At 50.5% G+C, this 25666-nt stretch overlaps 2 protein-coding genes across 3 annotated transcripts in view; one reads left to right on the top strand and one right to left on the bottom strand.

Moving 5' to 3' along the window:
• STK32A (serine/threonine kinase 32A) overlaps positions 1–20027 on the top strand; it is a 29073-nt gene extending 9046 nt beyond the window's left edge. The window contains exons 4-12 of the mRNA XM_075441509.1: positions 1421–1594; positions 5103–5140; positions 9890–9979; positions 12062–12159; positions 14072–14188; positions 16547–16672; positions 17724–17852; positions 18204–18268; positions 18647–20027. Of these exons, the coding sequence (XP_075297624.1) occupies positions 1421–1594; positions 5103–5140; positions 9890–9979; positions 12062–12159; positions 14072–14188; positions 16547–16672; positions 17724–17852; positions 18204–18268; positions 18647–18740 (931 nt within the window). The 3' untranslated portion in view covers positions 18741–20027. The remainder of the gene's footprint in view (positions 1–1420; positions 1595–5102; positions 5141–9889; positions 9980–12061; positions 12160–14071; positions 14189–16546; positions 16673–17723; positions 17853–18203; positions 18269–18646) is intronic.
• A 3302-nt stretch (positions 20028–23329) lies between these two features.
• The window catches only part of DPYSL3 (dihydropyrimidinase like 3), a 37344-nt gene continuing 35007 nt past the window's right edge, over positions 23330–25666 (bottom strand). For both annotated transcript variants that reach the window (XM_075441507.1, XM_075441508.1), the window contains exons 12-14: positions 25260–25439; positions 24486–24648; positions 23330–24012 (exon numbers count right to left, since the gene is read on the bottom strand). In XM_075441507.1, the coding sequence (XP_075297622.1) occupies positions 23924–24012; positions 24486–24648; positions 25260–25439 (432 nt within the window). In that variant the 3' untranslated portion in view covers positions 23330–23923. The remainder of the gene's footprint in view (positions 24013–24485; positions 24649–25259; positions 25440–25666) is intronic.

Genomic DNA, 25666 nt, shown 5'->3' with positions numbered 1-25666 from the left:
TTGTAGCCTTTAGCTTGCCCGCACTCTGGATGATACACGGACTTTGTGTGGAGCAGTGTTCTGGTTCGTGGTGCTGCTCATAGCATCAAGAAGCTGGTGTACTGATAAGAAAAAATCCATGAGAAAAAAGCTCAGAGCTGATTGTTAGACTGTCTCAAAGGGACACCTGGTAAATAATTGCATCAAATGAGGTCACTTAAAGAGGAACAGCAGAGAGTAGCTGCATCGCCCGTTGTGTAGAGCAAACGGGTTTATTAACAGCCTGCTGCCAGGAGAAGCAGAGCCCAGTTCTGAGGGCCTCCAGCGCACGATCTGCTGGCTGCGAGTCTGGGCAGGGCTGTGCGTGCTGCGCTGGGGCTTCTCTCTATATTGCTCCTGTGGTCCATTCCTGGGGGTGCTTAGAGAAGACAAAATGTCCTTAAAGAGTGGAGTGTGAATCCCGGGGGAACTGACAGCGTTTATCCAGGGCTCCAAGCCGGATAGAGGACCAATGGCTCAGCGAGCTGGGACTGCGCAGCAAGTGAAGGGCTCTTCCAGGATCCCTCAGAGGGATCTTACGGATGCGCGTGTTGGCTGGGGCAACGCAGGCTTTACAGACGGTCTGCAGACCACCGGCGCAGATGTGATGTGGGTGGCTTCTGGAGCTGTGCTCCTCCGCAGTCGAAGCGGCTGTGGCCAGCCTCTCCTGATGGTGTGCAGTGGGTGGCAGTGGTGTCATCTCCCCCTCGCATGTCATCAGTGGGAGTGTCTCATTAGCTTGTAGCTCATTAGCTGTTAACTGCCGAGCAAATTAAGCTGTTGTGCTCTGCCCAGCAATTAAGGAAGCAATCAGTAAACAAGCATTTGTGTGAGGTCCTCCCTGAAACAGAAATGCTTGTTTCACTCCTCCTGGGCCCTTTCTGGTCTTTGCTGTCGGTTACTGCCACTTGTACCCCCCGATAAACACTCCCGACAGCGGTGCCTGCCTGCCAGGCTCTGGTCCGTCTCGCTTTGCAATGTTTGCGGGAGCAATCCGGGCTGGTGCTCGTGGGCTGCGATGGGGGTGGATATGTTCCTCTGTGTGAGAGCAATAGGTTTGGATGTGGCTTTGTTTTTGAAGTGGCTGATGGTAACAAGTTCAACATAAAAACATTGGGTTGCTGTGCTTCTAGTGGGCCTGCTGGTTATTCTTCATACAAGCTGCACTGACTTGGTTATGGATCTGAAGCTACATTATTGTCATCTCAGTTATTTTGAGAATATAGGTGGTAGGAGTTTAGTTGCAGCAGGAAACAGAGCATGGAAAGGTCATGAAATTATTATTTACTAAGTGAAAAAGTTCCAAGAAATTACGAGTATTCCCAGAGGTATCATATTTCTCTTTTTTTAACGTGTCTTTTTTTGATATTATCATCCTTGAACCATGCTTGTGCCATTTTAGGTATTCATTCCAGGATGAAGAAGATATGTTTATGGTTGTAGACCTGCTGCTTGGAGGGGACCTGCGTTACCACCTCCAACAAAATGTGCGGTTCCAAGAAGGCACGGTGAAACTCTTCATCTGTGAGCTGGTGCTGGCCCTTGATTACCTCCAGAGCAGGCACATCATCCACAGGTCAGCTGGGGACCTCCTAGGTGGGCTGGTGCTCGTGGGCTGCGATGGGGGTGGATGTGTTCCTCTGACACAAGAGGACTGATAGGAGCTTAAGAGCTAAACAGAATATTCTCCCACATATGTTTGCTTTTATGTAAAACAGTAGGCTACCCAAAAGAAAGCATTTCGTATACAACAGGGAGCCTGTTATTTCTCTCTAGGATAGCTATGATATAGCATATTTGATTTGCTTGCTGATACTGGAAGAAGCCGTCTCTGATAAGTTTAATTAGCTTTAGCTCCTTAATATCCCCCCTGGTCCAGGGAGGGTAGGTGTCTACATTCAGAATTGTCCTGCTGTCACACTCGAAGGTGTCCCCCTTTTGCTCCCCTCTCTCTACCGCACTGAAAGACAAGGAATGGGACCAAACACAGCTTTTTGCTGGATGAGATGAAATTGCTTTCTAGGAGTGGTGAGAGTTTCTTTTTGGCCATCAAGATTTTTCATGGCCAGTGAAAAAATATTTGAGCTCTTCCCACCCATTCAAAGACCTGCAAAGTAACAGAGGAGGTAGAGCCTTTTCCTGGTTGGAGAGGCAGGGTTTGGCTCTGGACGGACAGACATGCAGCTGGTTTCTGCTGGTGTACTGGGCGATGCAGACCGCAGGGGTCCAAGGGTTTGACTTGGTAGCTGCTAACAGGGGCTGAGAACAGGGAGGGCCTAGCAGAGGGCTGATAAAGGTAGGGGGAAGATTATTTCACTTATAAAAATCACTCCAGAAGAACATTCTTGTGAGGTTTAAAAATAAAACATGGTACAAAATTTAAAATTGAGGTGGTCCTGGTTGTTAGTAACGGAAGGAATGGGGGCTGATGAAGATGAACGCTTGTTCCTGTCCTTAGCGTTTGGCTGCCATTTGAGATGTGCGAGCAGGAAGACTGGCGCGTGGTGTGCCTGCAGCATGCCCTCCACAGTCGTGGAGAGCCTTAGAGCACCAGGGAGGTTTTGCTCAGCTCCTGTTGGAGCCAGACCTCTGTGGGAATAGCTCCCACGTTCTCAGGTGTCTCATCTTTCATGCTGCTTGTCTTGTGTTGTATCTGCATGGATTTCTGCTCCGACACAGCTGCTCTCTGCAGGCGGGCCCTCCTGGCTGTCCTGTTCGGGCTCCATTGGGCGCTGCTCTGGTCTGGGACACAAAGCCAGTGTACGGGGACGCTGCACTGGCCCTCCCGCCCGGCACCTGCCTGCCGGCACCAAATAATGCATGAGCATGAATTAAACATCGTGACGTGCAGACTTGGCTGCCTCTGTCCGCGGCAGTGAGGGGTAAATCCTTGGGCTGTTGGCTTGGTCAGAACAAACCGAGTGCGGAACAGGCGTAAGAGAAGCAGCGAGGAAGAAATCCTTCTCCATTTGTAACGTGTTACAATGAGTGGTAGCGTTTATAGGACTGAGGGGCTAGAGGCTCTTCACGATTTGATTCTGTAAGAGTGAGTCTGCATGCGAAGGTGACCGTTCCTCGTAAGGATGGAAGCTGTGAGCACAGGGTGCCGGGGGGCTGCGGTCCCCGATCCGAGCTGCGTCCCTGCAGCCGTGCGGCATTGCCAGGGCAGGCTGGCTCCTGCTGCGGCCGCAGCCTCAGGGCAGGTCCCGAGAGGACAGCCAAGGGCCACAGCTCTGCGCATTTCCCAGAGGACTGTTTGTAAATACAGGTGGGAGAAGCTGGCATTCAGGCTGCAATGTGCACTTCAGGCAGCTATACGTGTTTAAGGTGAATCAAGTACAACAAAACACGTATGTCGGTCTGTAAAATTTGCAAGTTATTTAATCAACTCTGTAATGCAAGTTGTTTAATTAGCACTGTAACCCAGGGGGATGGTATTAGATTGATAAAGTGAATCCACTGAGTCAATCACACTTCAGCATCTGTAATTGGGAACATCAGGAGACAGGCAAGCAATTGCTTATTTTGTCTGAACAAAGCTGTGCAGAGACAGCAAACAGACTGATGGCTGGAATTATTGGTTAGTTTTTACAGGCTAGGAAATGGTATAACCAGTTTTATAAAAAAAAAAATACAGAAATAAACATTGCTTGCATCCTGGGAATGATCTCACTGTGCTGGTGTAATTCCATACCGGGTGAGATCAGAAAAAGGCCCCAGTGGGAATGAAAAAAACAAAACAAACACACACACAACAACAACAAAACAAACAAATAAAAACCAAAAAGTTGAAAACTGGATAAGAAACTCAAACCTGTCTTTACGGTTCATTTCAATACTTTGAATCCCTAGGTATAAAAATATTTTCAACAAATCTTTTTTTTTTTTTTTTCCCTCCCAAACTCTTTTTGCTGAAACATTTTTTAAAGTTTCTGCTTAAATTAGCATGTTCTCAAAAATACCAAGTGTGGCATCACCATTTTTTGCTGTCAAATACAGCGTTTCTAATCATCTGGACTGTTCGGCTCTAACCTGTGGCGCAGTTTTTCTGTGCGTACGGGGAAGACCAGCCCCTTACCCGAAGCTGCCCCATTCTGTCTTGATAAAGGTGCCTGTTCCTGTCACTACCTCTGCGATGGGGGATGGCACAAGGAAGGTAACTGGAATTGTTAACCCACTGGAAGTAGTTTGGGTGAGAAGATGCTAGAGAACTAGAAGCTATTACATGATAACTAGATATGTTATCTTTTCTTGATTCCAAGTGGGTAGGTGAATTCAATCTTTATCTTAGTGATTGCATTTTCAAGGATAAAATCCTAAACCTGCTCACTTCTTCACTTTGAACCCCTGGGCCTGGTGAGAAGCATCGGGACGGTGCAGGCTCATTGCACGTGTGTGCAGTTGTGTATGTGGCAGTCTCCTTATGGGGCATTAAATTGCCAGGTGCCTGGCTCAGGCTGAGAGCAGGTGAATGGGGACTGATGTAATGAGCTCATTAAAACCGACTAATGTCTTGTAAAGTCACTCAGGTGGATACAGTAAGCATATCAGGTGTACATTTTCTCCCTTCAATAGAAAGCATTTCCCTACAGCGTTGCTACAGGTATTATTATTTTCTTGTGGGGTTTTTTTTATTTTTTTTGGGGAACAAAACCTGTGGGGAACCCATTTGTTTCTAGAACCAAGGTGTTAAAATCATTGATTTTTACTGAGTAAAGGCGGAACAGCTCTCAATATGGTATTGAAACGGATTAAGAAGTAAAAGGACTAAAAGGATAGAAAGAAGCTCTAACATTGTAGGTGGACTGCCTGGGTGCTGCTAGACCAAACCAGAACAGCCCTCACAGCCATAGCCATGTACCACTATGTCTGCTTTTGTTGTTCAATTAAGTCATTGTCATGCCTAAATCAAGCCCTGCAGGAACATCGGAGCTCAAGAGCCCCAGCAAAGACACTTACTAGGGCATGCCATCTCTGGAAGTGCGTCCCTTCAGAGCCTGGGCTTTCCTGACGTGTCTGCAGCTGTGTTTCATGTCACTTTTCTAGGCTAATGGCTGTCTTCCCTTCTCTACCTTTTTTCTTAGAGACATCAAGCCTGACAACATTTTACTGGATGAGCGTGGTAAGTGCCGGTTGCTTTGTGGGCATGCATGTGCAGAAAAGAATCAGAAACAAGACATCCAAGTTAAAGTTTAGGTGCTTGCTGTTTCCCGCATTTTGTGTTGTTTTCTCCGACCAGCTTTTTGTGCTTTGGTTGCTGTCTTTTGCTTTTCGAGCAGCAGCGTCTTGTACCTTCAGGGCACTGGGCACTCTGTGAAGCCGTGGTATTTCTGGGGTGCCGCAGGGTTAATCGACACCTCCTCTGACTGACAGACCTGATGGTGTCTCTAGCAGGCATTGGCAGGGACAACGCAATTTGTGCTGCTTGTGGTCAACTGCCTAGCAGACCTTATTTTAAGACCTTCTTGGCTCTTGCTTAAAACTTACTCGAAATGTAATCATTTGAATGGAAATGCTCATGCAATTGCAGCCTGTGTGTAATTTATGCTCACAAACAGAATGAACTACGATTGAATAGATTATCTCCACTCACACCTTTTCTTTTTCCTTGAGCACTTGACATTGGGAGGGAGCTCCGAAGAGGATTTGGGGCTGGGTATATTATAGATGTTGCTATTGTTTTTTCTTTAGTCTTTTTCTCAGGCAGAACTCTATATTCTTGCGTTATTCTCTAGACAGGTTATTTTCTCCTGGCAAAGCTCTCACAGTGGAAAGTTGTCTGATATTTACTAGTTTTTAACTCATTAGGAAAACACTTTATCATTTCACGTTTTTTGAAAATGGCTTGTTGTGAGAAATCTTCATTAGCAGCTACAGCAAGGTGCTCAAAGAGAAAAAGTCAGTGCAGGGACAAGGCGTATCCGAATTCATTATCACTTCAGAGGCTGTAACAGAGATGCTGAAGCTCCCGAGGAATTGGGGTGGCTCTTCTGTGTGACCAGGGTTGCCTGGCAGCACCCAAGCCCAGGCTCTACGCATTTTGCATATGACCTCTAATTTCAAAGTGCTGACTAATTATTTATTTAGGAGCTGTTGGCAGAGCTGCTTCTGCCTGCAGGTGCAGTGGCCTCTCTGCTGCCTCGCTGGGTACCTCTGTGGCTGCCCTGTGCGCAGACGGGTGCAGAGCCCCGTCCTGCCTCCAGCCAGCTCCACCGATGTGGTGTGGGCCTGCTTGGCCGGCCAGGTTCCCGGCATTGCCGTGTCCCCGGGGCCACCCTCCAGCAGCACAGTGCAGTGCTGGTGAGGGCTGTGTTCGGTCTGTCCTCACCAGTGGACACGGTGACCGGTTGCCATACTCCTGGAACCGCCCTACCTCTGTGCCCAGTAGCACTGGGGTGGGACGGCCACCCAAGAGGGAGCTGGGAGCCCTGCAGCCACGGAAATGTGGGCCAGCGTTCCCCGAAAGCACAGGGGAACAAGCTTTGCTTGTCTTTGCAGGTGCATTCAGCTCAGCAGGACATAACCTGCAAACTCCTATGATGACACTGCAGTTTGGGTTGATTTTTGAGCCTATGATCTGCTTGCTGTGATGTTTTAACTGTCAGTTGCAGAGGTTTCAGAGTTATTTTCTGTGGATGTACCCTTGACTTCAGTGTCCTTTTGGCTATGACTTGTAGTATGTCTTTTCTTCATCCATGGCAGCAAAGGTGTGTCCTCTCGTGCACGCAGAAAGCTTTGTGCACACACAGTTCAATTTTTTTCTTGTCCCTGGAGCAGCTATTATTGTAGCATGTTTATCTATATTTAGCCCAGTGGATTGTGCTTGGTGTTCAGTATCTCTTTCCCCATGCAATGGAGCTGCGGCTCCCTATTCCCTCTCCTCTCCCTTCACCAGGCTTTCACAACTGTGGTCAGAAAATACACGCCATTTGCTAACATCAATTTTTTATAATGTTGACTGAGACCAGTCCCCTGAGAGCATGAAGCACCTGCAGACCTTCAGCAATCAGATTTCAGTCCTTCACTCTTTTTATATTCTTCTTGCCACCGTACTCTGCCCTCTGGCCCATCTTCCTGTCGAGCTGAAGCACCTTTCCCATTTGCTCTCTAATCTCAGATGAGAAAGTTATGGCACGGTCTGTCCAACAGCCTCCCTACTCCACAGTTCCTAATGTCTCCATATTCTCTAATATGTCATCCTAGTTGAATCTGCAGAAGACTTAACATTTTTTTGCACAAAATATGCTCTAGAAAGGTGAAGGAATTATGTAGTAACAGTGGTGCTGGATGAAATAAGAAAATTCTTTGCCTTAATGCAGAACCGGAGGCTTGCTGTGAAAGTGCCAATTTCAGGCAGACAGGATGGGCTTCAGGAAGGACGTGGTGCCCGCAGTGCAGCTCCGGCTGTGCTGTTTTGAAACTGGCTGCAGTTAAAGATGCTGAGCAATCAGGAAAACACGAGCTTTAAAGTTTGACCCTAAAGCTCAGCAGCAACGCCCAGGGCTTCCCTCTCGGTTACCAGTAGCTGCCATCCCCAGTCGCCCGGTCCACCCTGCTCTGCAACGCTGCCGTCGCTGTTCAGCCTCCTCTTGCCATCCGCAGCCTTCTTCCTCAGCCTCGTTGGCTTGATTGCTGATTTCCCAAGTGGGCTAGTTTATAAAACTTGTGATTTATTTGAAGTGAGTCATTTAAAAGATGCATACAGAGAAAGGCATATTTGTGCTTGGAATACGAAATTCTTAATAAGTCTTTACGATTCATGTTTATGAAAACAGCTCTGCACAAAGTGGAATGACAGCATGAGATGAAAGAAAACACAATGCAAGGACGTAGAGGACATATCCAGACAAGACTGTTAGTGGTGTTCTTTTCTCTCGAGTGCTCCCCAGTGATTTGACTCCTGTTCTTTAGTGGGCGGACTGAGGAGGAGAGGGCCTGGCTGGTTTTCTAAAGCAGTGCGAGCAGCAGGGAGGGACACATGCTCCCAACGGATCGGTTGGGTGCGGTGTGAGAGGAGAGCTCTGGCACCTTGCTTGTGCTCTCCCAGCTGTACCTGTGGCTCACCGGAGGGACATCACGTTTTCCTTTCTTCCTTCAAACTGAAGCCTGACCCGCACCGCTGATTTGATGAGGAGATCTGTATCTTGGGGGGAGTCACAGCTGCGGAGACAGGTCCCTCCCGAGGCAGTCTGGTGGTGGAACGTGAAGTTGTGGAAAAGATGGATGGTAACGTCATGAGGAGGGGCTGAAGGACTCCCTAATCCTTGGAGGACCTACTCGTCCTCACCAGCTGCTGACCTGGAGGTGGAAGTCAAAGGCTTGTGGCATGGTCATGGGGCCTTCTGGAGAAGCGTGATGCCTGCCTGGTCTGCGTGCCCAGCAGCAGGGTCGGGAGGTGTGGGCCAGGGCGCGGAGCGAGGCGGGAACCGGTGCTGAACACAGAGGTGGTCCGTGTGCTGGAAGCTGACAGCCTGAGTGTGGGATGTGCCGGGTTTGGATAAAGCAGGCCTGCTTCCACCAGTCCTGATGGATGCCAGAGCTGCTCCTCGCCTGTCTCTCGTGGAGCTGTGCACGTGTGTCCAGCCACCCCCGAGCCACAGGGTTTGCGCACTGGCCACGGCTCATACAGGGTGCGGGCAAGAGGCTCCTGTGCTTTACACACTGCATGTCATTGAAGAAACACAGGCAGGAACGTGGACATGGTAGTGTTTTTAGCTGAAATTGCAAATTCTGCTTTTATTCCACAAATTTTCCCAGCTGGATCAGATATTTGCAGCAGGCAAACTTGCATCACTGTTCTCGTATTACAGATACACATGCACAATCGTAAAGATTTACTTAAATGTTTGATAGCGTGCAGATGAGACAACAGAAGTTCATTACCGAAGCATCAACTTCTAGGTAGATAATGGTGAGCTTATACTGCTTGAACTCATGAGCTAAAGCAGCAGTGAATTTCTAGCTGTTGAAGCTAGTGACTGAGGAAGTGTTGTCGTAGCCTCAGCATCAGTAGAAAGCCCATTTGATTTGATCTCTGCTGCTGGAGGAAACAGCAGCAATTCAGCCACCCTCTGTTGTTGCAGGGGAGGGTGATGAGTCTGCAAAACACAACGTACGAAACATCTGATGCTTTTGATAACGAGTCCACCTTTGCCAGGGATGAGCAAGTTCAGTGCCTTAGGAGAGGATGCGTGAGATCAGGAGGAGGAACAGACTGCTTGCGTTTAATCAGAAGGATTAGGCTGAACTAACACACAGGTTTCAAAGAAATTCACTCCAGTGAAGCCAGCCTTGTATCGATTGCCTGTACTGCTGTACATCATTGGTCTGCTCACCAATCACAGAAACAGTTCCTACCCCACGATGAGGGTTTTGTAGTGTTTGAATATCTTGCACAAGGCTCTTTTGCTTGCTGCCAAAGGTCTTTTGTTCCATTCTAGAGGTGTTCTACAAAAAGGAAAATGGAGAGAGCGTTCAGTACCTGGGAGCAGGTACCTGCTGGGCAAGCAGCTAGAAAATCAAAAATTGCAAGAATTTTTTTTTTTCAACATAGTGGATTTTTTTTTCTGTGACTAAAGTTCAGTTCTCTTTCCCCAAAATTTAGAAAGACTCTAACCAGTCATCATTAAATGACTTCTTGGAGAATTCAGTTTTTTTGCTTCCCGAGGGGTAAATAAGGGGTTATTTGACGTAACAAGATATGTCTTTAAGCAGCCTGAATGATGAAACATTTTCTGCCATCAGTTCTGCCACCAGAATTTTTTTTTTTCCTGGAAACTCTTCCATAGAACATTTTAGAGTTTCTGATTCAAAGCTGTTTCTCATGTGAAATTAAAATAAAACAAGTTACACATTAACCTCTGTCTTTCAGGACATGTGCACATCACGGATTTCAATATTGCCACGATGCTCACCAAAGAAATCCAAGTCACCACAATTGCTGGCACAAAGCCGTATATGGGTAAGAACCGATGACAATTACGTGTTCTTGAACTGCCGCTTTCTGGGCTTGATTTGACAGCTGTGTTGGGATACAGATGAAGTCTTTTTTGATGGGAGTTTGAAGTCTTTTGTTCCTGGTATGTAACAAAACGCATGAAATGAGGAACAGCCTCGAGAGGTGCTGCAGGGGAGCAGGACAGGAATCCCTCCCCAGGAACACCCTGATGCAGCTGGAAAATATGCGTCCGTCTACTGATTTCACATAACAGACCAAAGCAACTGTGCCACAAACACAGATTTTAGTGCTGTCATGCTATACTATACAGCATGTTTTTGATTGTAAAAGAAGATAGTTGCACTCGTGAGATCTCAGAGCATTTCACAAGCAGCAATCAAGCTGTGTAGCAATGATGAAATGCTCTTGCCACCCTTGAGAAGGAAAATGAAGCACAAAGGCTTGTGTTTGGTCCCTCAGTACATGAACACAAGTCTTACACTGCTGCATCACTAGCTCATAATTTGAATTTTTGTATGAACTGGCTCTTTCAAAAACTAGCATTACTCTGTGTTTAGGCAAATGGACGTAAGACTGGACTGCAGCACCTGCTCGGCGTGGCAGGGAAGAGCCCGTATTCTGGTGTCAGGCTGATACAGTCGAGAGCATCACCATGCTGATGCCAGATCTGCATCAGAAAGAGCAGATCAAGGCTTTAGCTCGATCTCTGTCGCTGTGGACAGCATCCTGTCTTTGAACAGCAGGATGGGAGGGCAAACGTAATAGGGGTCTGCAGGGCACAGTGGTGATGGATGTGCTTTGCCCATGGCAAGGGGGGTTCACAGGTGGTGCAGAAGTGGCTGCCGCAGTTGGGAGAGAAATGCTGAGCCTATTTTTTCAGTCTTTCTGAAAGCCCTGCCTGTTGCACCTATGTTGCTGGTAGCAGTAAATGTGTTTTTTTTCTACCACCGAGTGAAAACCAGCCACACGCAGCCCTGGAAAGGGGGGTGTACAGAAGGGCAAGCCCCTGCCAGGCTCCGGAGGGCTGTGGGGTCGGTTCCGCAGTGCTCAGCGCGTTTGCACGCTGACCTGCCTGCCGTGTACAAAGCACAGCACTGGTGCTATGGAAGTGTGGTGCCAGCCTCCCTGTGCCCATGGAGCTGAGTAGCTGCGCAGCTGCACTGGCTGCTATGGTTACATACCACCTCCTCCCCTTCTTTCTCCAGTTCACAAAAAATGCAGTTTTTTAGAAAGCTTTTTCTCTCCAGGCAATGGCATGGGACTAGTCCCAGGCAAGAAACTTGTCAGACAGCTGTAGGGGTGTGCGGGGGCTGCTCTCCTGGGGCAAAGGCACTCTGGAGCAGGTGGATCCCGCCGCAGCAGCCGTGGGGCAGAGGGAGGGACAGTGTTCATGAGCAAATCAACACAGACACAGGGGAGACAGACACACAGTGATTGCCCCCTATGCAGACGTCATACCTCTACTACTCCAAAATAAAATGGCTTCTTTTTCTTTTCCCCTTTATAAGGGGTGTGTGGTGCCGAGCAGGACCCAAGGGCGACAGGTCCTGCCGTGTGCTCAGTGCTGAGCAGGATGCGAGGGTGGTGGGTCCTGCCATGTGCTCGGTGCTGAGCAGGATGCGAGGGCGGTGGGTCCTGCCAGGCGTGCAGTGCTGAGCGGGACAGGAGGGCGGCAGGGTGCAGCGCCTGGCTGGGTGGGAGACCGGGTGGTCTGCACACTCCGGCAGTTGCACTTCGGTCCACACCGAGCCTCCCCGGTGTGGGACATTTCTGCAGTGCCACTCTGCATCAGCAGTCACAGAGCTTGATAAAGGCCAATAAATGAGTTGCTGTGAGGAAACCCCTGCATTCTGATTCGTGTCCTCTTCAGTGGTGTTTTGGTAAAGGACCAGTCTACCAGCCGTATGCCATTGTTTTGAAGAAAAAAGCAGAAATTATCAAAGGCGTGGTAATGGGTAGTGTGCTAATTCGTGTCATAAGCAGAATCGCAGGGATGCTCTCTGTGGCATGGTTCATGCATTCTGCGCTGCTCATTTCCACTTGAGATTGCATCAAGGCAAACTTTCCTTTTTCTGTATTTTGCAGCACCTGAAATGTTTAACTCCACAAAACCCACCGGCTATTCCTTCGCTGTGGACTGGTGGTCACTGGGAATCACTGCCTATGAGCTGCTCCGGACCCGGGTACTGTGTGCGGCTCCTGTCCCCGTCTGCCTGTCTGTCTCTTTCCTTAAACTCTCTGTTGGAAAGGTTAATGCTTTAGAACAGGGGTGAAAGGGCCAAGCCAAATGCAAGGCTTTAAGGATTATTACAGCATAGGAAGCAAAAACCTCGTCTTCACCAGGGTTCTTGTGATCACAGCCAGGAGCTCAGGGCAACCGTTGCAATACAGAACAGCGTGTTGACAGTTCCCCGCTGCACCCGAGGGCCTCTGGGTTGGCGTAAGCTGGGCAAGGCCAACGAGTGACAAGTCCTGAAGTCTGGGCTGCAGTATAATTTACTTTGAGCTCCCATCATGCAAGGAAAAAAAAAGAACTTGAAAAAAAATCTCGTTGCTGTTGTAATGAGATTGAGCAGTTTGAGCAAAAGCAAACTGCAATGTGTAAATTATTAATAAAGCACAATCCCTGCCTGTCACGTCAGTCTTCTGCTTCTAACTCAGGTAAGGTCAGGGGCCTTGTAGACAGGCAATTAGATTAGTGTTTTGGAAGTGTTGTGTAAAACAAAGTGGGACAAAATTATTTAAATTACATTCTTCTAAGCGAAAGATTGTTTAAAATCTTGTGACACTAGGAAACAACTTCTTTCAGTACAAGCATACAAAACATTTTTAAGAAACTCTATCATCAGTCTTTGTAGAATGCTTAAAAAAATGTTTCGATGAAAGTATTTTAAAAAACACATTTTCAAATGAAGTTGTGCATCTCAAATTGTGAGTGATCAAGTTGGTACACATTGAGGGGACATGGTTGTCTCACCTGTTGGGTAGCTGAAGCCATATGTCCCCTGTAAACATATTAATATAATGTTTGAGTTTTCCATTTGTAGTATTAAATGGATGGCAGGGCTGTTCGTCGCATTGACTTTTGACCCTATTTCCAATGATGGGAGCAGAAATGCTGTGAGGTGTTCAAACCTGAGGGCACAGCCATGATAAGATGATGGCACCAGTGATGGTTACCGCATGGGGGAAGTGAAGGGGGCCCTTGAGGTCCATCTAGTGTCGGTCCACAATAAGCACATTGCACCTGATTTGATCTCACAGTTTGTAGCTACTGTTTTTTAAATGCGCTTGTAACACCCTCACCCCCCTGAAATACTGTAAAAATCTGGGAATCAAAAGTCTTTCAAAATGGAAACACTCTACCGTCGTAAATTCTCTTCCCTAAGTAAGGCAGTAGTGTTGTTGTGGTTGGGAGTTCAACGTGGGGTTACGTCACCTGCCTGGTAGCGCCAGCTGTACCTTGCCCATCGCTGCAGACCGAGTTCCCTGGTGAGCAGCTGGGTCCACGCCTGCCCCCCGCACGCAGCCACGGGCTCCTCGGAGCCGGCTCAGCTGCCGCTTCGCCGTGACACTGGGCAGAAGGGACCCAGCTGTCCTGCAGCCTGGTGTCACACCCAGGGCTTGTCACTCTTCCTGGGACACCATTGCTTCAGCTGATGTGAGAGGTGGGAGAAATCCCGCTCCTTTTTGCTGTGTTCTCTCCAAAACGAATGAAGAACTGAAAACAGTGACACATTTTACGGGGAATATTGGGAATGCTCTAACCATGGCACTATATATATATAAAACCCTTTTTGATAGCCCTGTAAGATGCAAATACTAAAAAGGCCAAGCAAACACAAGCTGGCTAATGACTCTAACTTTTGGGTTTTGGCTGCTACCTGTGATGCTGTTTAAATATCTAGTTATTATTGTCCTTGCTGACATTATTTTGTTTATTTCAACTGAGCTATGATCACGCAGGGAGAGACTTGCAATAGGAGGCTTGGGGAAGGTACAAAGAGGCTTTGTTTGAAGCTTCTTTGCTCTAAACAGATTTCCCAAGGAGGCTGAAAAGATGAATTGAAATGCTTTCCTTGTGGCGTTTTTCAGAGGCCGTATCACATTCGCTCCAGCACTTCCACGAACGAAATCGCTCACGTGTTCAGGACGGCGACAGTGATGTACCCTGCTGCCTGGTCCGCAGACATGGTGTCGCTGATCAAGAAGGTGAGGGCAGCCGAGGGAGCGGGTGGCTCGGGGGCCGGAGGGCTGCAGTGGGCGCCTGCTGAAGGCAGCCGAGTCCTGCCGTCGGGCGTTGCAGTGAATCGCAGGGAGTCGTTGCGAATAGTGCCCAGACCCGGTGCTGGTGACCTTCAGATGGTACTGTGTGATAAATATCCAGCTTTTAGTGTTGTAGCCACACTGATGCAGTAACCAGCTCGCAGTGCTGCATCCTGGACTGGTGGGGATGAAGTTTGTGCAGGCAAGTGCGGCCCCTGCTAATGCATCTCTCCTAAACACATGTGCAGTCTTTGCTTCCAGAGTTTCTCCTATAACTTTGTCTCTCTGCAGTGACATAGCTTAGAAGTAGATATTAATATGTGCATCAATAAATTTGGCAAAAAAATTGCAAAATTTAAAAAACATATATTTTTCCCAATAGTGAAAAAATTTTGCAAGAAGTGCTGATACTATTGAAATCCTTTCATGCTAAGTGGTTTATGCACCACTGTAATAACATTTTTAATAAAGCTGTTACCAAAATTGCTTCAAAATAGTTACTGGAATCATTTTGATGCTGAAATCATATTTGAAGTGAAGCCATATCATCAATAAGCAAAACCATTGCTTGACAGTGTCGGACACTGTTTGCATACAATGGCAGCAAAGCTGAAATACTGAACCCTGCATAACAGCACTAGCTGCAAATTTGGGAATGTAAATAGTTTTCTAATTTTCAAATAAGTGTAGGCAATAAAGTAGTACTTAATGTAGCTTTCCTCTGGTTTTTGTTCCGAATAGTATGTAGTAGTAATTTTGTCATCTCTGACGAAACACTGAGATAATGACATCGATACTTTGCTGAGATAGAATCATGGCGTATTTTCCAAGAAGATAATTGAAGAGTATCTCCATTTGCTTAAAATTAAATGGACCTAATATTTCATTAAGCCTGACAGTAATATAGGGATATTTACTGCAGATGTCTTCTGCGTTGTTATGTTGGAAGTTCTTCCCTGGACCACAACATGCTGCAAGCCGTCCAGGCTCCCTTGTGAATAAATAATGCAACGTCGCTGTTATTTACATTTCCCAGTGCCCCTTTGCGTCTGGTTTAACAGCCAGATGCATTATATATGAGGCCAGCTGTGGTTCTGTCATGGCTCAAACATCTCCTGTGAATTTTTGTATTTATTAACGTTCAAGGTAAATGATCATTTCTAGCAGAGCAGCATTGCTCGCGTCCGGCGTGGAGCAGAGAGCTCTGGCAGAAGAGCTGACGTGTGAGGGCTGTCTGTGTGCCGCACGCTCTGCGCAGCCCTCGCTGCCCACCCAGCACTGCACGGGGGGCGAGGGGGGCCTCATCCACCGCTTGCCAGAGGGTTGGGATCAGCCGGTTCTCCTGCTCGGTTCTCAGAGCGTGTGCTGTCAGGAGTTTATGCGAAGAATCTGTGAACTCCAGAGGCAAACCTCAATCACTTCCTTCCATGCAAGTAATTCCTACAGCAGTATTAAAGAAATGCTGAAAGTAAGCAGTGTGAATCCAGTATTTCACACTGGAATTGTACCTATGAATATTCCATTACTAGACTGAGAAAACAGGGGATGTTTTACTGGTATGGTATTAAACAGGGAACACAAAGGCATGAGTTTAACTCCCCGTTCTGAAGCAAACGCTTATTTTTAGCCTTGGGCAAATTGATTAATGTCACTGTGCTGCCTCATCACCTGCTCCTAAAATGGGTATAAAAGTTGTTCGTAAAAATGAGAATAAATACTAAGCCCCTCGCGTGTGCTGGTGAAGGGAACCTGAGCCAGAGCAACCGCAGAGTGTCACTAGCTCAAGGTGACGGTGCTGATGCGGTGTCACCGGCGCCGTGCACCCAAGCCTGTTCAGCAGCGTGTCAGCGGTGGGGCGGGATGGCGATGGGGCGGGAGCGGGGTGTGATGCTCGGCACGGTGTCTCTGGGTGCTCCGAGCCCCAGCCATGGGACAGCAGCTGCTCCCCGTCGCCGGGTGAGGCACGGCCGGCCCCGAGGTCCAGCCCAGACTGGCACTTGCCTCCCGTTACCGACAGCAAAGCTGTTTGGAACACCATCCCCGGGGCCCTGTAACTGCACGTTGTCACCGCAGCCCGCCATGCTTCCCAGCTCCCTCCAGCAGTCAGGCCCGCTACCAGCAAAACCGGCTCCTTTTCAAAAAGGAGCTACTGACCGGGAGACACAGAAAAGTCCGACGGTCGTGTCACTGCCCCAGCCGTTACCTGGTGTAACTTGGCCACGGACAGTGCTGTGGGTACCTAATCTCTGATTTGGCATCTCAGGGTCTCGCTTTCTCACCTTTTCCATTTAACTCTCTCTGCAGTTGCTTGAGCTGAACCCTGAGAAGCGTTTTTCTCAGCTGAAAGATGTCCAGGACTTTCCCTATCTGTCAGATGTGAACTGGGATGCTGTCCTCCAGAAGAGGATCATGCCAGAATTCATTCCCATGGTAAGGCAATTTGATTTTAAAAGGTTCTCGATGTGCCCGAGTGTTACACACTGCAGCCTGCCCTCACGCCTGGCACCAGGTCGTGGGAGCTTCTTACAACCTTCCACAAGAGCATCAGGTGTCACAAGGGACAGGAGAAAAGAGAGGCAAGAGCACAATTTTCACTTTCCTGTGGGTGTAACAAAGAGTAATGGGGGAAGACTACAACGTGTGGGTGCCCCAAAATTGATCTGCTCTGTTTATAATATTCCCGGAATTTCTGGAGGCAGAACTGGCCTTACACGCTCCGGGCTGCCCGAGGTACGCCAGGTGAACCACGGGCTGGCCGTGCTGGTGAGCCGTCCTGCGCTGAGCCGCCCTTCCTAGCAGCACGGCTCTTCCAGCGCCGCAAACCAGCGAGCAGACAGGGGCTCGTGAGCCGCCCGGAGATCCCCTGCCATTTTGTGATAATTGTTGCTTCCTGTAATGACTCTCCCTAACAAGCCCATTGTTCAAAGTAAAATAACAAATACAGCAAATACAGTAGATTAGTGTTTCTGATCCTTTTTTAATTGGCTTAAAGCAGCACAGAAGTAAAATAACCTTTATGGAAAATAATCCAAGGATTGATGTGTGCAGAGTTACTCTGTTTTTCAGATAAACAAAAGTTGGGCTAAGCTGTAAATATTTGTTAACTGTATGGATCTTCCCCCTCTGTTGCTGGTTTTCTCTGTGGTGGGTATACGTGTCTGGCTTTAAACCCAGGTTTGCAGGCTGCTGTGCAACCCCCCAGCCCAGCCACACCGTCCCATCCTCACCGTCACTTGGAAGCAGCCGAAGGGCTGAGTAAGAAGCAGTGAACACAAAAAAGAGCAATTGCCACACCTTGACAATGTCCCCTGGCTGAGGGAACTGATAAAATATGTAAGAAGCACAGCAGGTGTTCTGGCTATGTGTGTAGTTGTAATTAGTTTATTTTTTACAAAATTCAGCTCCCAGATGCGGTCCAATTTATGAGAGACTCTTCAAGACAGGCTGTGATCACTTAAGGCCACCTCTCTCTCCCCTCCAGAAAGGCAGACTGAACTGTGACCCAACCTTTGAACTGGAAGAAATGATCCTGGAATCCAAACCTCTTCACAAGAAAAAAAAGCGCTTGGCAAAGAAGGAGAAAGACACCAGCAAAAGCAGTTCCTCCCAGGTGAGAGCAAGGAGGTACAAGCATGTGGTCAAGGAAGTCTCTCATTTTCCAAGAAAGCCCATTGCCATCTGGCAAAACCACAGCAAACTTGTCTAAATAGACCACTTTTTCCCTTGTGACCATCTTTATTCCCAAGACTCCTCCGCATCTTCCTGGGTGGGAGGCAGCATGTATGCCCACGGGCTTTCTGTGAGAGGAGAGTCTTAATGCCATCCTCCCCACTGCAGTGCGAAAGGTGCTCTGTACCTAAAGATATCGCTATATCTCCTTGAAATTGTCCTTGCAATGTCTTTCTGTGTCAACTGTGAATTTATTCCCCATCTCTTTTATTTTTCTGTTTGAATGTGAAAGGCCTGCCATCTTCAAAAGCACCTAGAGATGCTCCAGAGGGACTTCATTGTCTTCAACAGAGAGAAGTAAGTCCTGATACAGCGGCAGCATCACGGACTCTGGCCTCTGATAGTCTCGGGTTTTGGGACACCTTGGCACAGGCTGCCGATGGGGCTTTAGGAGCTTACCGATGCGGCAGCTGCGGAGAGCACGTGCCGGTGAATGCTGGCTGGCCCGTCATCGGCTGGGGGCTGACGCGGCATCTTTGCTCGTGGGGTGGAGGGCCGGGCCCCCAGCCCCGGGCTGCGTGAATGGCCCCATTTGTGCGGGCTGGCTGTCGCTGCGGGGCTCAGCGGCTGCTCATGCCAGGGAGCGGGGTGCTGCGGGGTGGCTGCGCTGCTGCGTGGGCCCCCCAGCACCGCCCGGGCTCTGCCGCAGCCTCGCCGTCCCTTTCTGTCCCTCAGGGTGAGATGCCACGACAGCAACAGCCCCGAGGCCACCGCGCTGGCCAGAAGCAGAGGTGTGTGCGAGGAGGACAACCAGAGCAGCAGCCTCTGAGCGCCGCACAGCCCCGGCCAGGGCGTGCCTCGTGGGGCCAGCGCACACCCACCCGCACGCCTTCACAGAGCTGGGCCTCCGGCCTCGTCCGCTGCTGCCGGGAAGCTGCCGACAGCCCAGGACAGGGCAGGGCAGCTGGGCACCGCTCCCTCTGCCTCCCACCCCACAACCGGGGATGCTCCACGTGGGGGGAGAGGCTGTGCGTGCTCCCTCCGTGATTTGCCACAGTCAGACTCAGATCGTGTTATTTTGCCTGTCTTGGTGGCAGGAATGTGACCGTGTGAAAACGGATGAGCCGCTCAGTGTTCACCCTTTCGGCTTGGCTAGCCAGCGTCGCAGCCCTTGGTGCTGCCTGCCAGGCGGCTGCCAGCGGCGTGACCGAAGGATTACTCTGGGTGTAACAAAGGATGCTCTGCCAGGAGCGTGCATCGTTCGCAGAGGGGTCGTCGCCAGCATCAGCCTTGGTGGTGGGTCTGTGACAGCTCTGTGGGTCCAGCTCTGCGGAGGCTGGGGCTCCCGCGTGGGCTCGCAGCTGGTGGCTCCAGGAGGAAGAGGCTGCTCTCAGCTGCAGGGTCTCCACGAGCCCATGGAGACAAGGGTGACCTTTGCTTACAGACACCTCTGCGAACGCCCCTTGAGTGTGGGCACGAAGGGCTGGAAGTGGCACCATTCTCCTTCTTTAGCTGGGAGAAGGCAGCAAAGGTTTCTCACCCTTTTCACCCTCTCTCCATGCTGGCTCCTGTGCCCGTTTCTCGCAGAGTGGGTCTGGCTGATGGGTGGTCAGAGCACGCAGACAGATGTGGAAGTCAAGAGGTAGCAACCAGGCACTGATGAATAACAGGCATCCAGAGGCTTTTCTAGGCCAGCCTGAAAAACCCATTCACCATCACATTAAACTGCTGCATCTCACTGAATCTGATGGGGTTTGGCTTCCAACACCAGAGGTAAATTTGAATTTGTACTTTTAATCTCCCTACCATTGAAATTGTGCTTGATTTAAGCAGCTGCTGTTTGCTGGAACAGCTGTACTCCTGGTGTGGTCTTTGCCAAGACTGAGATTGGCCAAAGCATCTCCACTACGGTAGTGCTGGGAATTATGCTGTTATTTAAATGCTTTGGCAGACCTGAGGCTTCACCTCCTTATTTGACATTTTTGCTGTTCTCAGCAATGTAATGAATGCGTGATGGATCATTTGCCTCTCACTTACCCAAAGGTGTTCTTTGTATCCCCTGTGCCTTCCTGTCTCTCTCTGGCTAAATCTGATCAACTCAAAAAAAAACTGAATAAAACCAACGGCAAATGAAAGGCTCCTTCCCAGGTGACCAAAAGTCAATGTTACTTCTGAGGTCACTTGCGTAGCAAGGCAGAATGGGTCTTCCTCTTGCCTAGAGCCCACTAGGACTTTACTGGCGTCTCAGTTTAAATCTGCTTTTCCCCTGGCTGCCCATGGAGCAGTGGAGACACCCTCTGCCCATGGAGCTGTGGATCCAGTCCATTATCAACACAGGCTGTGTGCAGTAGACTTCCCAGCGGTCTCCACAGCCGCTTCTGATTGACTGGATAATCTCTCTCTCTTTGACCTGGTGATGGCTGTCTGGTTTGCTCCAGGACATGTGTGGGTTATGCATGTACACAGGCAAGCGGCCATCCCTGTGGCTGCTGGGAGAGCAGTGTCTCTGTTCCCCCGAGCATGCCTGAATCCAAGGCAATGGATCGCCTGTCCAGGCCACTGATTGGAATGTCCCATCTGCCTGTGGCATGCAGTGGGCATCCCAGCACTGAGCAGCTCCGTCATAGTTCAAGCCTAAAAATAAGCTCTAGATAGGTGTCTGACACTTTCTGGTCCCTCTTACAAGGGTGGTGATGAGGTGCCACAGGACTTCAGATGGTGCGGTGACCAAATCCACGGTGAGTTACAGCTCCAGCCCACCTGCACAGTCCCTCCTGGGTGGGAGCAGCCAGGTGGTCCGGGCAGTAGATCTGAAGGACCCTGCCTGCGGCCCCCATGCTTTCTAAGGGCTTGAGTCCAGACCCCGTGTCTGCAGCATGGGACAAACACTGACCCGGGGGCTCGGGACAGCTCCCACTGTTTGCTGGTGGAGTCTCCCTTTTGGAAGGTCTCATGGGAACGCTGCTGTCCCATCGCTGGCTGCTCCCTCGCTGGTATTCGACCACACTGTGTGACTGGGTTCACTGCTGGGGCGCAGCAGCCACACCGTCCCCGCTCAGCCCAGCTCCCAAGCCTTCCCGTAGATCGCATTGGATGGCTGGGTCTCCCCCCGTGGTGGTGGTGCCTCTTGGGAGGTGCAGGGGGGCACATCTGTGCTGCAGAAAGGCAGAGCGGGCAGTCCAGCACGGTCACGATGGGGCTGTACAGGCTCCCAACAGGCCCTCTCCCACCACTCCCATGGAGGGTTCTCTGGGCTGTCTGGTTTGTGGTGGGTGATGCTGGGAGATCCCCTGCCCCACTCCATCTGAGCGCTCTGGTGTTTGCCTCTGTGCCTCCACGCTGCCTGCTCCAACCTCCATGGGACCATTCCTGCACTGCTTTCATCCATCTGGCTTTTTTTCCCCCCCAGCAATTTCTAACCGAGATGTGAGTGGCACTGAATGCAGGTGTAGGTCCTGATCTCTTTGTTAACCAGTAGGGTACAGGGAAAATGCTGGCACAGCACTGCAAGCACCTCCCCAGCCCCAAAGGGAGCCTGTTCTGACCTGCACTGCACATCCTCTTCCCGGCACAGTGCCACGGCAGTAAGTACCTTCACCTCTGTGCAATGAAGATAAGCAGCCCCCTCCCCAAGTTTAGATGACTTTAGCAGTTTCTTTGCTGCCATCACATCAAGGTGCTGGGGCAATGGGAAGCTGGTTCTGGGCAAGGGCTGCAGGGACAGAGGGCTGCAGCACTCGCTGTGCAGCATGCCCTGGTTTCCTCTGCGCAGCTGGCAAGTGCAGACTGGTGCACTGCAGTACCACCACCTTCTTCCACATGCTGTGCTTGGTAGCCTGGTTTTATTGGCTCAGGTCAGGCTCTTGGCGTAGTTGCAGCAGAGAGTGTGTGTGTGCAGGGCTGGGGAGCAGGGCAGCAGCACCGCTGTGTGCTGCTAGCATGGAAACAACCAGCTGCGAAAGCACAACCCTTTGCTATGCAGGCAGCTGCAAAGCTGGAGGGGAATTAGTCCACCAGAAGTGGTTATCGGAGTCCAGGGGGTCATTGTAGGGTGGGGGGGGGGGGTAGATTGCAATGGGAAGGCCACCGTCTCCGGCTAAGTCACAGCACACTCAAGTGAGCATTGCTATGTTCTTGCTCTCCCCTTCCCCAGCCATCCCTGGTTTCTAGCAATAAGACAGCTGAGCAGTGTACAGGTCTCCATGTCTCTCTGCCTTCAGACTCACCATTCCCAGGGAAGATAGCCAGAGCACCTGCAGCGTTTGCCATCGATCCTCTGTTCTTTGCCCAGTCCTACGCTGATCGGGTCTGGGGCCAGGCACGGTACCTGTGCCAGCACCTGTACCTGGCCCCTGCACAGTGCACAGCTACCCTTGTCTCACTACAGTGCAGGTAGCAGGAGAGGTTCACACACCCATAAATGTGTTTATCTGGAGCTCCAGCCAAGGAAACTAGCCCTGCTCCTCGCTGGGGGAAAATTAGTTGCTCCATAAATACCAGTGTACTGGCTGTCTGAAAAAAAAAAAAGAAAAATGTGAGAACTTACTTAAATGGCAAGACCATCACATCTTTAAAAATTCTCCAAAGACTTCTAAAACCATCTCTCCTGTCCCCTCTTCCTCTGTAAACAGAGGCACAGTCACAGCTTAATCACTAACAGGCAACGGGAAAAAAATCTTTAATTGCTTGATAGCAGAACTTCACAAAACCTCTAAGCCTGAACAGGCTTCCCCACCCCAGCACAACTATTCTGGCATGGCCCTTAAAGGACTGCTGCATGGACAACTTGTCCTGTCTGAGTTGCAGGCATGTAAAAATAAGTATTTCAAGGTCAAATACTTAAGGAAGAAAAAAAAAAAGTGTATTTATTTAGCACAGCTTAAATCGACACTTAATTTTTGTAAGATTTAAAAAACAATCAGGTTTTTGCATGCTTTGCAAGCTTTAGAAGGCTGTGACTCTTGGTTTGATAAACACGGCTTGATAGAAGGGCATTTCACCCAGAGGTGCCCACAGAAAACAGCCTCCAAGCTGGCCCCAGCTGGGAAGTCCCGAAGGCTGTGTCCCAGCAGCGCCGCGCAGAGCTGGTCTCTGTCACCACGCCAAGGACGGGCGCAGCTCTCACCAGGCGTTACCAGCCCGCGACGGCCAGGCCCGGCTGCAGCCAGAGACTGGACAGACAAGCGGAACAGGCTTTCACAAACGCTGGCAACACGCTCTTCTTTTGCCCGAGAAGCAGCACCAACACCCTGACACCCACAGCAGCGAGCACCGCACAGCTTCCACCCGACAGCCTGTCCCCCGCTGCAGCTGCTCCAGCCCCAGCACTGCCCGGAGTGCCGCTGCCCAGCACCAGCAGTAGCCCCGGGAAGAAAAAAGCCACGCAGCAACACGAGTTGTTTGAAGGAACAACTGGTTTTTTTTAATAAAGTGTACAAAGTAGTAAAACTCCTTACACGGGGCACTGTGACGGCTGTTACAGAGATGATTTGGGGTCCCCCGTGGGCCTCATGGTGAAACGCCAGCGAGCGTTGGCTGGAAACAAAGGACATGGACACAACACGGACCCACCTGCCCCTACCAGCTCCCGTGAACCGGCCCTCCCTGTCCCACGCCGCGCGGCCGGCCGGCCCCCACCACTTCGCCTGCCTGGCCGGTGGGCCCACGCCGGGTCCTTGCCGCTGTCCCACATTGCGGCATGCCGCACGCTTTCCACACGAATAACACACTGAACCGAGCGACCTGTCTGAGCAGCATGCATACAGAAAGGAAGAGGAAAAACACAACCCGACCGTTCGACCACAACAACAACAACAGAATTTTAAGGCTATGCATAAAACAAAATGAAGCAATATCTTTAAAGCTAGGTAGCAAGTAGCATTTGTGAAACATAAGGCTTGAGGCTTATTGATTCTTCAGAACAGGTTTATTTGCTTTTCCTTCTTAAACACCAATGTACCATTTTTCTTCCTTCGCTTGAACAGGATTCTGTTTCCTTCTCGGCAGGGACGTTTAACTCAGGGAGGTGATGTTGGAGCGGCCTCCCGGAGGCGCAACGATGCGCTTGCTCGCTGAGCGAACACCTTCATCAACCTGGGTACCTGGGAGAGGACAAGAAAGCACAAAGGGAAGGGGAAAAGCCAAGTTAAGAGCATTTTCTTCACAGGACTGAGCAGTCAGGCAGCCTGCGGTCTCCCCTGAGGGCCTCCCGAGGCTGGCTGCAGCAACCTGCTCCCTCTCCAACTCCAGTAATGACTCTGAGAGCATCAGTGGCTTGAACACCTCTGTAGACGCTCCTCCGTGTACAGACCCACGCAGCAAGAGCAGGGTCTGATGCTGTGCTGGCACCTCCATGGCTGCAGTGCTCCTTGCTTCTACTGCAAGGTGCAGCGGGGTAGAGGGCTCGCTCCGTCCATGTCCTTCAAAGGACACACTAAGTCTCACCCTGCCATGCTCTGCTCTCATGCTCAGCGTGCCCCATGCCCCCTCCCAGCTGCCCCCCGCCCAGCAGGGGGCTGAGACAGTGTGGCGAGGGGCTCTGTGCTCACCCAGCCCAGCCGCCACAAGCGCTCACCCGACAGGCTGAATCCAGACTGGTGGAGGTTCCTGACCGGGGGTGTCTGCCGCGTCGGGGAGCCCCTGGTTGACCCCGCAGGGGTGCCCCCCTTGGGCGTGGTGGTCAGGTCAAACACGGGTCCGTCATACATGCCCCGGGGCACGGCGTGCATCTCCCCCATCTGTCACCGGAGAGAAGAGGACAGTGACAGTCTCTGCTCCCAGGGAGCACCCCGCCATGGCAGCATCATGCTCCGGCGAGCCTTGGCTCCCCAGTCCCACCGCAGAGGCAATTCACGCTGCCTGCTCCGTGCCCCTCCGTCCTGCACGCCCAAGACCTCCCTGCAGCGTCGAGGCCTGGCTCAGACCCACCACCCACCTCCTGCACAATGGCTTCCCCTCACTCCCACCCTGCAAAGTGTGCAGAGCCCAGTGCACAGGTTTACGCTGCACAGATGGGGAAGGAGAAGGACATTTTGCCCAACCTCCTCATTTTTAACTCGGCACTTGCCTCCAGACTCCTGCAACACCAGGACAGCAACAAGCGCAGGCATCACCCAGTGCTGATCCAGGTGAGCATCTGCGTCCAGTGGTGCACATCACCAACACTAAGGTCAAAGCTCCCTACCCAAGCCTTAAGTATCCCAACTGTAGGCTCAAAATACAGCAGTTTGCAGCACTGTTTCCACAGTCCAGCGAGAACAGCAGAGGAAAACAAAAAACTTATTAGGGAAAAGGGTAATTTGGGCTAACAGTGTCCCAAATCTGTCTCCTGGCATCCCCATCTCCTCACCTTCCTCCTGGCTTTGATGCGCTTGTAGACATAGTCAGGGAATGGGCTGCTGGGCAGGAAGCGTCCAGTCCCCTGGGTCACATGCAGGTTGCCATCCTCCAGCACGATCTTCCCCTGGCATATGACAACCAGCGGGGCCCCACGTAGCTCCAACCCTTCAAAAATGTTGTATTCAGCTGCCTGCAGCAACCAGAGGATGATGGTCAGGAGGGACATGAGCACTGCCTGCCCACTCAGGGCTGTTTAGTCCCCACACCTTGCTGCTGCAGCCACCGGTGCAGGCAGAGGACACCTGCCTGCCGCCAAGGCCTTCTTTAGTTCACAAGTCCATCATACTGAGAACCCACCAGAGCTCCCTACATCACCCAGGACCTGCTGCTTCGGAGCTCAGTGTGAGCAAGGACTCC

This window comes from Opisthocomus hoazin, chromosome 22 (assembly GCF_030867145.1).
Source record: "Opisthocomus hoazin isolate bOpiHoa1 chromosome 22, bOpiHoa1.hap1, whole genome shotgun sequence".
NCBI classification, from domain to species: Eukaryota; Metazoa; Chordata; class Aves; order Opisthocomiformes; family Opisthocomidae; genus Opisthocomus; species Opisthocomus hoazin.
This window is presented reverse-complemented; position numbering and strand designations above follow the sequence as displayed.